The sequence below is a fragment of the Nestor notabilis genome, unplaced genomic scaffold (genome assembly GCF_000696875.1).
Source record: "Nestor notabilis isolate BGI_N333 unplaced genomic scaffold, ASM69687v1 scaffold6902, whole genome shotgun sequence".
In the NCBI taxonomy this organism is placed as follows: Eukaryota; Metazoa; Chordata; class Aves; order Psittaciformes; family Psittacidae; genus Nestor; species Nestor notabilis.
Genome location: NW_009918660.1, coordinates 33,905 through 47,992, shown reverse-complemented (window position 1 = coordinate 47,992; position 14,088 = coordinate 33,905). Strand labels below are relative to the sequence as shown.

Sequence of the window (14,088 nt, the reverse complement as noted above, 5' to 3'; positions counted from 1 at the left end):
TCCCCACAGCTGGTGGAGAAGGCTGGCTGAGCAGAGAAGCACAGGAAGGCAGGGACCTGACAGAGTTGCAATGCCGTATTATCCATGATGTTTGATAGCGTGCGTGATTAGAATTATGATGCTACTGTGAGATTGACATGTTGGCCATCGAGAGGGATATTGCCTGCCCCTGGTGATATGCTGCCTGGCTGCATGTGGGTCATAAGTGGAATACAGAAGCTTTTGGGACAATAATTCCTGTGGTTGTTTGTCATTACAGAAGTAACGCTGAAGGTCCATGTAAGCGATGCCAGCACACATCAGCCAGTAACTGAAGCCTTCATTGAGATTTTTACCAACCAGATCTCCATTGCATCTGGAACCTCAGGAGCAGATGGCACTGCCTTCCTCAAGTTTCAGTATAAGCTGGGCAATCAGCTGATAGTGACTGCTAGTAAACATGCATATGTGCCAAATTCTGCACCATGGAAACCTGTAAGATTGCCTGGTAAGAGATCTTTATTTTTGTTCTGAGGTAAGAGTTTGCATCTAAAGGAAGCTACACAGTTTTGTATGATGTGTGACTTAATGCTTGCAATCCTGGGTGGGAGGAAGAACATCTGTGTTGTTCAAAAAGAGCAAGGTTTCTACCTCAGTTAAACTGTGGCATCAGGGCTGTGCAGAGTCTAGGTCTCCTCCTGGCTGTCCTCGATACAGTGCTACATCAATTTTCAAACAACTGTTGGTGTTCTTAGAGCTCCACAACAAATGCAAATCTGTTCCAGATCTTTTTCTTTATGGGAACTCTGTTTCCAAGTGTTTTGTTTCAGCAGCTGTGATGTACAAATTCATTTTTCTCCCAAGGTGTAGTTGCACCATAGGCTGTAGTGTACAAAAGAAGTCCTGGCCTTTCAATTCTTGGCCGTGCTCACAGGACAGTTTTAATCTGCAGTTATGTTATCCAGATGTAAGGATTTTTTCTAACTTAATTAATGTGGTTTGTTTCTTCCTCAGGCAAAAACTATAACAATAATACTTGCATGTTAGTTTTTATCAGAATGCTGCAATTTTATGGGAAGTGGGTGACTGCATTAATTGTACAGAATGGGAATCTGAGTCATGAAGACTTATTTATGTACTGCTAAATAGAACGGATTGCGGGTGGCTTTTGGACCTTGAGACATAACATGTTAGGTGAAGGTCACATTCCCAGTTTTCATCTGCCTTTCCTCTAATCCTCAGCCACAGTGTTCAATCCCATGCCTTGGCTCCATTTTATTTATTAATATCAAAGTAGCCAGGGGGACTGTGACTTGCCACAAGGTGAAGCAGCAAATGTATTTTCAGATGGGGAAAGGAACTTGAATCTCTTCAAACCAAGAATTATGCTCTAGGCATTTCAGCATGCTGATTACTTATCTGCATTTATGTGCTTCAGATAAGATAGACTGACTTCTTCCACATTTCCTTTACTATATTCTGCCATGTTTTCCAGCTACTTAATGGAGCTATAGTGAAGACTAAGCCAGGCTTTTAGGTGCATAGTGAAAGAATAAGAAGCAACTGAAATGTCTTGCAGCAAGGAGAGCTTCAAATAAATAAAAGGGAACAATTCTTTACAGCAGCTGTAGTCAAAGATTGGAAAAGGTTGCCCAGAAAGGTTGTGAAAGCTCCATCTCTAAAGATACTCAAAACTCAACTGGGCACCCCCCTGCTTGGTTGAAGCAGGTGACCTCCAGAGGTTCCTTCCAACTGTAATTGTTCTGTGACTGTTTAGAAAATTCCTTGATGGTTTTTCTGTTTAAATAAGATGAAGTGCGGCTTCCTCAGCATGCTTCATGTACTTCCTTAAGATACAATCATATATGATTAAAGCATGCAATAGCCTTTTCTTGCCTGAACCTTTTCTTGCTTTGTGTCTCCTATCTTACTGACTTGCACCCTAGGTCTTTTGAATGCAACCTACTCCTCCATGGCCTGGAGTTTGTTTGGTTAGGTTTTTTGCTTGTTGCTTTTTCTCAAATACTGGTTTTGAGGGAAAGGAATCAAACGTGGCATTGTTGTTTTGGTAAGTCATTGAAGTTTAAAGAGCAGTAATTGTATAGAGTTTCCACAAAACCTTTCTTTCCATGGCTGAAATGTGAGCTTACCTTAGAAAACAGATTCCTTTCACCTCTGATAATCCCCCATTGAAATGGGTGGATAGCTTGCCGTTGATTTAATTGGGAGTAGAATCCTTTCTTTTGCTTTCTTTACCTTGAACTTAATCCTTTCCTTGATTAAAGAAACAACAAGTTACAACTTGATACACCCCATGTAGGTTTAATAGGATTGTTCTTCCGATTAGTCCTTCAAAGGAACATGACAAAAATGCTCAGGCCCAAGATACGTAGGCTGTTAATTTTTGTATTGGCTAAGAGGCCTAGTATTTAAAAACCTTTCCAAGAACTGTTTGCATTTAAATGCCCTGTATTAAAATGCCCCTTATACTTGTAACCAGCACAGTATAGAAGTCTTGAAAACCATGGAATTTTTTGTTGTTATTTTTAATCTGAGTTGGATGATGGGGAACAGGCAGTCACGATTCTTCCATCACAGTCAATATGCATTAGTTATAATCTTATGTTGAAAAGCTGTGCAGCCACTGAACTCATGATATTATTGTGCTAGCTTTAAGGAATAAGCATCGAGGGTTTTCTGTTCTCTTAATTCGGCAGAAATGAACTTTTCTTCTATTAACCAAAATAATTACTAGCTCTTTACACTTAAGCAGGAGAATTATTTATTTACATAATGAAAAATGGTAGGAGGAAAAGATTAAAATTTTTTTTCCATTGAAATATTTATCAGTAGAGCCATGACTCCACTTATTAACAGATCATTAATTTAACATCACTTGAGCTGTTGAAGTGTTCATGATGGAAGATGTGCTCATCTATCTGCTTTTAGCTGCACATAGATTTTCTTTTGTAAATAACTGGGAAGAAAAAAAAATGTGACTGGTAGTGCCTATTTATGAGGATGTTTTTGGAGCAGTGTGTGCAATGAACAGTGGGAAGTTGCTAAGGCAGCACAGTTCATACAAGCTGGTAGGGTCATGGTTGTGTTTAACCCCAGCCAGCAGCTACCATGCAACTGCTCGCTCACCCCCACCACCTGCTGACCAATACCAAGCTTGTCCTTCAGCAGCAATCCACCTCTCCTGGCCAACTCCCCCCCAGGTTATATAGTGGGCATGACATGCTGTGGTATGGAATACCCCTTTGGCTAGTTTGGGTCAGGTGTCCTGTCTCTGCTCCCTCCCAGCTTCTCGTGCCCCTCCTCACTGGCAGAGCAGGAAAGACTGAAAAGTCCTTGGTCAGGGTAAGCGCTACTTAGCAACAACTAAAACATGGGTGTGTTATCAGCATTGTTCTCAGACTAAAGCCAAAACACAGCACTGCACCAGCTACTAGGAAAAAAATAACTCTATCCCAGCTGAAACAAGGACAGTCGGTCAAAGCAAGGTATGGTATTCACTGTGGTGTGAAATGAAACCCCAGGAACAGAGGATAGTTACGGTATTCCTGGGAGAGGAGAGCTCATCTGGGAAGCAGTACCTCTGCAGATGACATGTGAGTCATGATAGATGAGCGATTGAAAATAACCTTCCAATTCAGCTCTTCAATAAAGCAGAATAATCCGATCCCTAGCTGTAAAATAAGGTAAAGACTGAGAAAGCAGAGAATAGTGTTTCAGAACTTGTCCTTGGTGCAACCACTAAGGAAGCTGTGTGTCCAGTTCTGGATCCAGGCTTCAAGAAGAATGTTTAAATCTCTAGGGTTATATCAGGAGTGATTAAAAGATTGGAAGATATGGCTTCAGGGAAAGACTTGGAAGTGGTTAATTTATTTTGTTCACCAGAGAGAAAGCTCATGGAGTAATTTGATCGTAATCCGTCAGTACCCACATAGAGAATAGGAAAAGGATAAGAGAAAATTCCTCTGTCTAGCAGGCTTTTATAAAAAGAAGATCAAATAGCTGGAAGTCTAACCTCAATAAATTTTGATGGGTAAAAAGGCACATAGTTCAGCTGTGCTCATAATTATTTACTAGAGCATTGATGTTGTGGTGTGTTCATCACCACTGGACACCTTAAAAGAAAATTTGATAGCTTTTCTACATGTTTTCTAGTTTAAGCTCAGATATTGGAGCCAAAGCAGTAATTAATTCAGGGAAGGCTGTAGTTACACAGGAGTGAGACTAGATCGTCACAGTCATCCTTCTGGCCTTAAAAACTATGACTTTCTGCCTTTGTCATGCTGGGGAAAGACTGTGCAGAAAAGCCCAAGGGAACTTTAGAGGTTGCATATGCATTATAGTCTTGCATATATGGAAGATGATGTTGGCATGTTATATTGTATTGAGCTCCGCAGGGTGTCAGAATTATATTATATTAGCTTTCTTCATACAAATTAAGTATTGGAGTAAAGACAGACAAATTCTGTAATTGTGTGGCCTTAGTGCTACTTACACTAGGCTTCTTATTTATGTTGCCTGAGGTGTAGATCTGTTTCGCGTCTAGGGCATTGGATAGAAAACTCTCAGCTGTACTTGCAATAACATGATTTTTTTTATTTTTTCAATGTTCAGATATGTTAAGACCATCTTCTGGATGGCGGTTCTTATCAGTGTGCTTCTCCAAGCTTCTTCTCCTTTCCTCTGTATTTCTCCCAAATACTAAAATTTCTAATTTTTAAGAAGAGAATATATTTCTGAAAACAGTCTCAATATTTGTAGCTAAAATCTATACAGTCTCTTGTATTAAGTAATAAGTATTAGTTTAGAGGAAATTTATGAAGCTCCAGAAAATCAGAAGAGCTTGAAGTGTTCTGTTAATCAGTTCTGGAAATGTCTTCCTCAGCTTGTGGTCTCTTCAGAATGGGATGAGTACTTTCCAGGTGCAAGTGTAGGATGCTGCCCAGTTATGAAAAATTACTAGTCTCTATTAATCTCCTTCTCTTCTTCTATCTTTGAAAGCCATGCATGGACTGCAGGCAGGTTTACTGCTTAATGTTTTCATGGGTGCAGGAGTCAGATGTGCTTGGTGGCTAATTCCATATGTGCTTCTGGTCTTCTGGGTCTGAAGAACTTAGCATGAAATTATACCATGATCTTCACTCTCCAAAGATGTGTGTGCATACAGACACATCCCCCTGTAAGGAATGTCAGTACCTGGTGGCAAAGGAGGTCCTTGCAGGCAAATTTCTTGCAGCAGATACCATTTACCTGTCCCCTTTTTCACCACTGGTAGAATGACAGTAGTTCTGCTATATATAACACTGCTGTAGTGTAGGTGGTGGCTCAGTAGGGATGTGCTGTATTTTAAAGCAAATTATTCAGACTTATTCATCGTACTTTGCCTTTCTGTATGACTTTTTATGTAATCTCAAAGTATTTAAAAGTTAAGTGTCATTAAAATCTTCCTGAGGTAAGAAGTATAGCTGCTTCACAGAAAAATAATGCAGTCAGACTGAGTTACTGTTCCAGTCCTCTTTATGTGTTATGACAAGTGTTTCTCTGGAGCTGCGAATTATAACCGAAAACCCTGCTTTACACTGCACTCTTCTGTGCTTTCAGCTACCATGCATGACTTGCAGGAGTCAAAGTGTAGAACATGTTTCGATCAATAATAATTGCACTGGCAGTTTAATTATTTGGTTTAGAAAATGCATGTGGTTTCTGCTATGTATACAGTGTGATTGTAATAGTTTGGGTGGCCTGTTTTTGCAAATATGTAGAAGAAAGTAAGTGGTGGTGGTATTGGGTTATGTTTATAAGAACTCAAATATATCCCACTTAAACCACTTCTCTCCCACAGTGTTCTCCTCACTGAGTCTTGGCCTTCTTCCTGAACGCTCAGCTACTCTCATGGTCTATGACGATGTAGTCCAGATAGTCTCAGGATTTCAAGGTATGATGGGTTTTGGAAGTCGGAATTGAAATTTGAGGGACTCTAAACAAAAAGCCTGACAGTTTCAGAAAACTGAAACTGTCTGAACTCTATCCCGTGCGTGAGACTGGTATTTCATGGGGAATTCTTCTGAGTTCCCCAAGGAATGCTCCTCTTTGGGATGGTTTTACCAAGTTGATTAATAGCTAAATTCATTCCTAACTGCTGTGACGAGGAAATTTGAGTTACTTGGTAATAAACAAGTTTAGACTTCAGTGTGCCATCTGAGAGCTAGAGATTAAATTTCTTTTGCTATCTCTTGGATGTTTTTTCATCTAACCTTGTTTAGCTACCCTTGCAGAAAATGTTTTCTGATGTTCTTATTGTCTAAGAATTCTATCTGGTTTTGTTTATTGCTTCCTACTGTGAAGGCCTTAGAAATTTAGGGCATAGAAAAATTTCTCTTATCAGTCTTGTTGTATATAAACTTACTTTCTAAAGTACCTCCTGTGGACCCCTTATCAGTCTGTCTGCAAATCCATATACTACAGAATGAAACCCACTGTATTAGAAGAGTAAAGTTTGAATCACCTTTTCATAAGGCCAAACGTAGCAGTTGAAGCAACAGTAGCATGAGTAGGATGAACACTGTGTTTTTTGAATTGCACAGTAAAGAATAAAATGTTCATCTGACCTAGGGATCAGACCTAACTTAGCGCAGTTGATGTGATAACTGAGTTAAGTCTGTTAACGTAAGAACAGACATTTTTAAGATACCTTTAATGAGCCAAAACAAGGGACATCCTTCCTGTGAGCACTCTTATTGTGCATAAACTTTGTCTTATTCACATGTATAACAATTAGCGTCACTCCACCAGATAGTTAATAAACGTGGGAATCATGGGAATACTATACTACCTTCATAATATTCTAGGAGAACCTTGTTTTATCTGGGAGAATATAATGCAATTATGCTTCCTGACATATTTTTTTTGTTGTTGTTGTTTTTATGGTTAGAAACCATCCAGACACAATAGGATTTTCATTAATGATAGCAGTAAGATACAGCTGGAGCTGAAAAAGCACTAAAAAAATTAGGTAGCTGGTGGAACGCTCAGAAGGAGCTTGAGAACAGCACAGCTGCCATACATACGTTCTGCAGTTTGAGAGCTGACATTACCTAATGGGGTAGATTAGATGGACAGTGAACTGTGTTAAACCACAAGGGATTCCATTTGACAAGACATGAGATGTCATTTACCAACAGTATTCTACTAGCACAGTGTATTAAATACTGTTATTCTTATGAAAAAGTGCTAATATTATGCAGTTAACTTTAAAAGAACAGTCTTTTCATATTTACAGCTTCCTTTCTTCAAATAAATGGGGGATGTTAAAAGGCTAGAGGGACAATTTAACAACCGAGTGATGCTCATAAATATTTCCCACCTAATCATGCTCCCTTCAGTGAACTGATCCAGAGTGTCCCCTATATATATAAATTAAAATATTACTGGTTCTGCTGGTATAGCAGAGAAAGAGGATAAAGGAAGAAAGTGATACCCAAAGTACTCTGAAGGTTGGGATTTGAACCCTCAGTCTTGTCTAATAAAATCTATTTTACGGGACCAGCCCACACTCCTTTTCTTGGGAATTCTGTTGTGGTGAAACCTAAATGAAAGAGCCTAGACATTGTACTAAAATTTGAATGGAGCCTCTCTCGTGTTGATCCAAGGTCCTTGTGACCTAGTTTTTCTCTGTTACTTCTCCAGTTTATTTCCCAGTAACTTCACACTGCTTGAAAAGAGCTGATCAGGAGTTACCTTAGTGCAAAATGAGAGCAAAACAGAACTCATTATACCCAGGAACAGAGTGGGAACACTGGTGTTGGAAGCACCAATCAAAGGGAAAGAAAGGCCTGTCTGATACAATAAGTTACCAGTTCCTTTTGAATAATTAATCAAGCAAGCGACCTACTGTGCAATCGAGAAGTTTGTCTCTGTTTATGCAGCCAGCTTCATTTTCATGATGGCATTACAATCCACTGCTCTGCTCTGTCAGTAATTGCAAGGGATGGAGCTTGCCAGCCACTGGGTCATTTAAGTTATTTATTACCAGCCCAGTGATGAGCTGAACTTCAGCATTCAGTGAATGGGAACTGTATGGGTACCCTCTATCTGCCACTGACATATGAGCAATCAGAGCGTGAACTGATGGAACTTCAGTGTTATTTTTGATAGATTGAAGCTCAAAGGCCAGTGATGCCGTGTGTCACGTATTCACTGTGACAAGAGGTTCCCTAGAGAGACTCTTTGAGATGGTTACATCTTCAGGTGTGCACTAGCAAACTGGAGCTGACAGCCTTTGAATCATTGTGTGATTCAATGCAGGGCCATCGTGTTGACAAGAGGATGTTTAAAGAAGATCAGATCAGTCCTTAATAGTCCTTTACCTCATTGCATTCACCAAGTGGAGAGAGCTCATATGCCAATTTTGTACTTGAATGTGTTTGGGCTTTGTTTGGGTTTTATAAGTCAAAACTAAATATCATGGAATACCAGGTTGGAAGGGACCTCAAGGATCCTCTGGTCCAGCTTTTCTAGGCAAAGCATGACCTAGACTAGATGTCCGAGCATGCTGTCCAGATATCTTCAATAGAAGCAATAATAATCCACTCCCAGTGATAAGTGTTGACTTGTTGAAAAAAAGAGTCAGGTCAGTACAGGTCTTTCTCTCCATTTTACCACTTCTGATTCCCTCAGTAAGTCTATTCCTAAACATATGCCCCCAAATCCTCTATGACCTCTGCTAAAGGAATACACTGGATTATCTTCTAGCAAGGGGATGAGATAAGGCGAAAGCCTTGGCAGCTGCTTCCCTCACAAGCCTTTCACTGGTAGGTCCCAGTACTATGCCCCTTTGAAGGCTCTTGCCAGGTTTGGACAGGTCCAGCTGAGGCTAGACTCAGGGTGAGTGGCAGGTTTCATATGAGCATCAAGGAGTTTGTTAATGTAGAGTGTGAATTGAATACTCTTCACTGATTTATTGTATGTATAAGCACAATCTACAGAGAAAGCTTTTTCTTCCACCTTAAAACTTGCATTCAAGTTTTCCTGCCAGGTTTGGGGCTCAGCCACAGCTTTGTGCTGCCTGAAGGATTCAAGAAATTAAGATTGGCTTTCTGAGTTCTCCCTATCTAGTTAAAATTTGGAAGCTCAGTGCTCTCGGAGGGCTACAAAACAGCTCTTTGTTAATAGAAGAGTGTAGAGCCTCCACATTAGCTACAGCATCAGATACTCAGCAGCCCTTACTTTGGTTTTAATTCTTAATTAGTTCAGATCTTTGGAAATATAATATTGGTTCTTGGCAATTTGAATAATTCATCTTAACCAGAGATTCAGATTGCAGAAAATCCTGTAATTTTGCATTGAACTGTTAGTGATAATCCTAATGCCAGTTTCTTTATTGTGTTTGGGGTTTTTTTCTGTTTTGTTACTGTGAATGCTTATCCTTACAGGCTGTAGGAGCTTGCTTAGCAGTGCAGTCAGAGGTTCCCAAGTACTTGAGCAGATCTGTCCCCAGGGTATAGCAAACTACTACGGTATTGCAGAGCACTCAGGAGAGAAATCTTCCCTGAGTTCATTGCAGTCAATTTATTTAGTCCTTTATGTTGTTTTCCATTTAAGCCTAGAAATTGGGTAAGGGAGATTTCTTCCTGTTTCACATGAGTGTTGTTTAATGCCTGTCTTAAACCCTTGAGGATACTGCCAGTCCTGAGAGTCTGCTGTAAATACTTACGTGTTTCAGAAATTAAAAAACTTGGCTTATAGCTTTTTCTTGCAGAATTACTGAGGACATGACAGCAAAACAATGATCAGCTCTTTGGCCTGCCTACATAGCAATTATTGTTGGTCAATACAAAGTTTGTCTTGTGGAATTTTGTGTTTTTTCATAGCTAGAGCTCCTGCTCCAGTCTCCTGGTTAGTGACATTTAGCAGTTACAAAGCTTAGGAGTTGTGAGTCAAGCTCTTTAATCTTTCTTGCTGTGAGGTTACATGTAACCTAAAAAGTGCTTGCAGAGACTAATAGGGGAAAAGAAGCAAAATTGTTTTTGAGTTGACATCTTTGAACTGCAGAATCAAATGAAAATTAAGAAAAAACCTGCGTGCCTCTTGATTTTGTGCTGTGTGGGGAGTGTTCTGCGAGTATTCAAAACGAGCTCTGGAGAATGCAATAGCTTTTGATTTAAAAATTAATTTGCATATTGCACACACACACTTGCAGATGGAGTCTTGCTATGTGTTGCTGAACAGTGGTAATAGTGAGCATCCACTGAAAAAAGACTATTGACTTTATAAACTGGGATTTAAATGAGACATAAAACAGTCTTAAATCACGTTGCAGCAAAGACCCCTCAATTAACACCTAGTGATCTTGAAAAAAACACTCAAACTGTACAACACAGAGGTAAAGAGAGAAATCTTAGATGCCAACTAATCTGGTTCTGTTTAGATGTGTTCTTTATGCGGGAAAATGTGGAAACTCTTCTGTCAAGTAAGTCTTTTTATCCAGTGGTTGAAATGAAAAGTGATTGTTATCTCAGTATTAGAGAGAGTTAACATGGCCAAAGCTTTGTAAAAATGAAATACAGAAATTACACAAGTTAATTTGGACTACAGGTAGAATTGTCTCTTAGAAAATCACTTTAAAGAGTATAAACTACATTTATCTTGCTATTTCAGGAGAAACAAAATATAAACAACAGGATGCTTTTCTATGCTTTCACATGCCCTACCTCTGAACTCAGTTTTAGTTTCAGTTATATACATTAAAAGAAGCATGTAATTAAATTGGAGGTGATCCAGGGAAAAAACATAGTCAGAAAAGCCTCTGACATTAGGTGCCTTCACAATTTTGCTCTGTAATACTTGTGGAAAAATAATGGCAAGTGCAAAATAAATGTTAAAATACTGTTTTCCCTCCTCTTTCCTAATAGCCCTCTGATGTCTCTATCCTTCACAAACTATCGCAATTTATAATAGAAAAAGACTGTAAATGTGCTTCCATAAATACGAAAACCTACATATTCTGTCCACCTTGGATATAAAGTCACTTCTAATTTTTTTAGGTGCACGGACTCAGCCACAAGTTCACTTTCAGAGAAGATCTGTGAAGTTACCAGAGAACACTAGCTACAGTGATTTGACAGCATATCTGACTGCAGCCAGTTCACCCTGGGAAGTGGACAGTTTTCCTTATTTGCAGGGATTAGATGGAAATGGAACAGGTAACCCACTACTTTGATTTTGCTGTGATTTCATATTGGTCCAGGGATCAACTTTTGACCATATAATTTTTTCCATTCCCTATGCCAGCAAACATTCTTTAAAATTCAGGTGATGTGATAGGTTCAACTGCCCTACCAAGATGCTGTTCCAATAAGCAAGAGAGCAAGGTCCACTGTCCCTTAAATGGATCCACTGAATAGCAAAGATGAAGATGCTGGCCTTGGGAGATCGGAAAAATTTGTTACACTTGTACTTTAGAGCTATGTGTCACACATGCACATACAAGAATGGAAATTAATGTGAAGGGACAAAAGAGAATTTAACTCGAGGATGCCATAGAATTCTTGTTTGTTTTTTTCCTAAAAATAAATAAAATTCCTGTATATCAAGGATTCAATACTCTCTTGTTTCAGCTAAGAGTTGTTTTAATGGCTTTGTTAATACTTTTGAATATAGCTTCAGCCAAAAATGTGCAAATTCATCTAGCACCAAAGGGAATACAGTGAAAATTCATAGTAGAAACACAACCACTGTTCAGTTCAAAGCTGTAATACATTTTTATGACTGCGACTGCCTGTTAATCTTCCACTTCTTGTATAGTCTTAATTGAAATAATTGGTGTTGTGTAGGCTAGAGAAAAATAGAAGAATTGGGAACAGAACTCTTTAAATTCCTAAAATGCTGATGTGAAAAGGAGAATAATGTTTTCTCTGTGTTCCTATTGATGTAGAAAGCAACAGTGGGCTTGCAGTGCAGCAAGAGATATTCAGACTACTTATGAGGAAAACCTTGCTATGGTGAGAATAGTTTAAGCTGTAGACTCAATTGCTTGAGGGTGTTGGACAGAGTTAGACAACCACCTTGAGAGCATGGCATAGGCGTAGCAGAGCCTGCTTTGAAGCAGGCTGAATAACCCCTTAAGGTCCCTCCTTGCTGTTTCTCAGGATGTGTTTACATGTGATGTGTTGATCTAGGTGACTTTGAATGCTAGGTCGTGTGTATATGCTGAGCTTGCTATCTTTTCCCTAAAAGAAAAAAAAAGAGCCAAAATAAACTTCCCTTTGTACAAACCTGCACATCTCCCTTTCTATTATGATTAGAAATGTCTGCTACCTTACTCCAATCCTTCTGTCTGTTCCAGGGAGTACATCTCATCCTTTCTCATTCTCCCTCTATGTTATTTCCCTATTCTCATCTTCAGTCAGTTTTATCTGGCTCTTCATACTCCAACATGATCAAATATCTCATTATCTCTTTTTTAAAACGAAGGAATGCACTTGATCTCATTCGTCTGTCTCCTTCCTCATCTCCTTTCTTTTTATCTCTAAACCCACTGAACAAACTGTTCACAATGTGTGTGGGATTCCTCTTTCCCAAATCTTTCCTTAGTACTCAGCGACCCAGCTTTCCACCCTTGCATTTATTTAGTGAAAACAGGTCTTGCCAAGATTTCACATGATCATTCTCCTGAGAACTTCATAGCCAGGGCATCATCTTTGTCCTGCTTTGCCTCCTACAAAACACGTGAACACACCCTTGGTTTTTTTAGTGTTGTGTTTGCTTGTATGACAGAACCTTTTCTACTTGAGCATGGGGGCCCTGGATTTGACTGCTACTAGCCTTCAAGTAAAAGTATGTCACAAAAGACCAAAACGACTGGCAGATGGGGTTTAAGAGACTGTGAAGAGCCATGTTTGCTGAGTGCTGTAGTATTAGTATTCAGGATGATATAACACAGACTACAAAGACAATATATTTGTATATGCACTGTAGTATAGGTGAAATGTTCTCCGTTTTTATTAGAAGTTTCTTGTCCTGTGGAAACACGAAACTTTAAAATCCTAAACTTGGGTTGACTTTCTTTCCTTCATCTCCAAGTGACTCGGTGAAGGTTTCACCTGAAAAGCTTTTGAAGGAATGAAAAATGAAATCACTACTTGCTGGGGTGATTTGAATATTTCTGTTCTCAAAGGAAAAATATGTAAAACTTTTAGAATTCTAAAGAAACTTAGCATTTACGTGCATGGGAAGTTTTGGAGTGTTCCTGAACACTGCCCCTTCTCCCCTCTCTCTCACCTCTCTTCCCCCCCGATTACTCGTCTGTTCTTTCACAGTCTGTTTACATGTCTGTAGAGTTTTGGAGAGGTCCTCCCATTTGTTTCAGTCAGCTCAGTTCTCTGGCTAGTATTCATCCAGAGTGACTTTACAGTTGTTTTAACTAAAACCTATTATCTATGAGTTCAACAGTTTCCACTAAATCCCAACTGGGTGTTGAATATGGAGCAGTGAAAATTCATTGCATGAATCAGCATGTTCCAAACATAAAAATTCCAAGAATTCAGCTGCAAGTAGTGACAAGCCTATTAGTATTAGCTTATTGTTTATATTAATCACCAGTTGGACAGATTGGTTTCACAATATCTTGTCCTTTTAACCAAACTAAACAAAACTTTCCATCAGCTGCAGTAATGGACAAAGCTGGCTAATAACCATTACTCTCAAACCACTACGGTTTGTAGGCTTTTCTATAAAGAGTCAAGTCTAAATCACAGTGGATTTTCCTTTGATTATTTTTAGAGCTCTTTACAGGTCACCAGAAGTCAAAAATTACAAGAAAGAAATGAAAGCTGACATTTATTGGAAGTCCATTCCCATTTAATCTGTGCATGTGCTTATCATTTTTATAGCATGTGAGAATTTCATAAATATTGATTTTAATTTACCTTCACAATAGAAAAGAGAAAAAAATTATCTTTTTAATGAGCATTTACATACTGTGCAAGGTGGAAAACTGAAGGACTATTTCTTCTTGTCAGAGGTCAGTGGATTTCGGAAATTTCTTCCATCTTCTAATATAACTTGTTCAACCTAGCACTGAGGAAAGCATCA

General features: G+C 39.0%; 1 protein-coding gene across 1 annotated transcript in view; it reads left to right on the top strand.

The window, feature by feature from the left end:
- Nucleotides 1–259: 259 nt before the first annotated feature.
- The window catches only part of FAM171A1 (family with sequence similarity 171, member A1), a gene marked incomplete at its 5' end in the record, with an annotated part of 35,730 nt that continues 21,901 nt past the window's right edge, over nt 260–14,088 (top strand). Inside the window, 3 exons of the mRNA XM_010009830.1 lie at nt 260–487; nt 5,840–5,932; nt 11,040–11,198. Of these exons, the coding sequence (XP_010008132.1) occupies nt 260–487; nt 5,840–5,932; nt 11,040–11,198 (480 nt within the window). The remainder of the gene's footprint in view (nt 488–5,839; nt 5,933–11,039; nt 11,199–14,088) is intronic.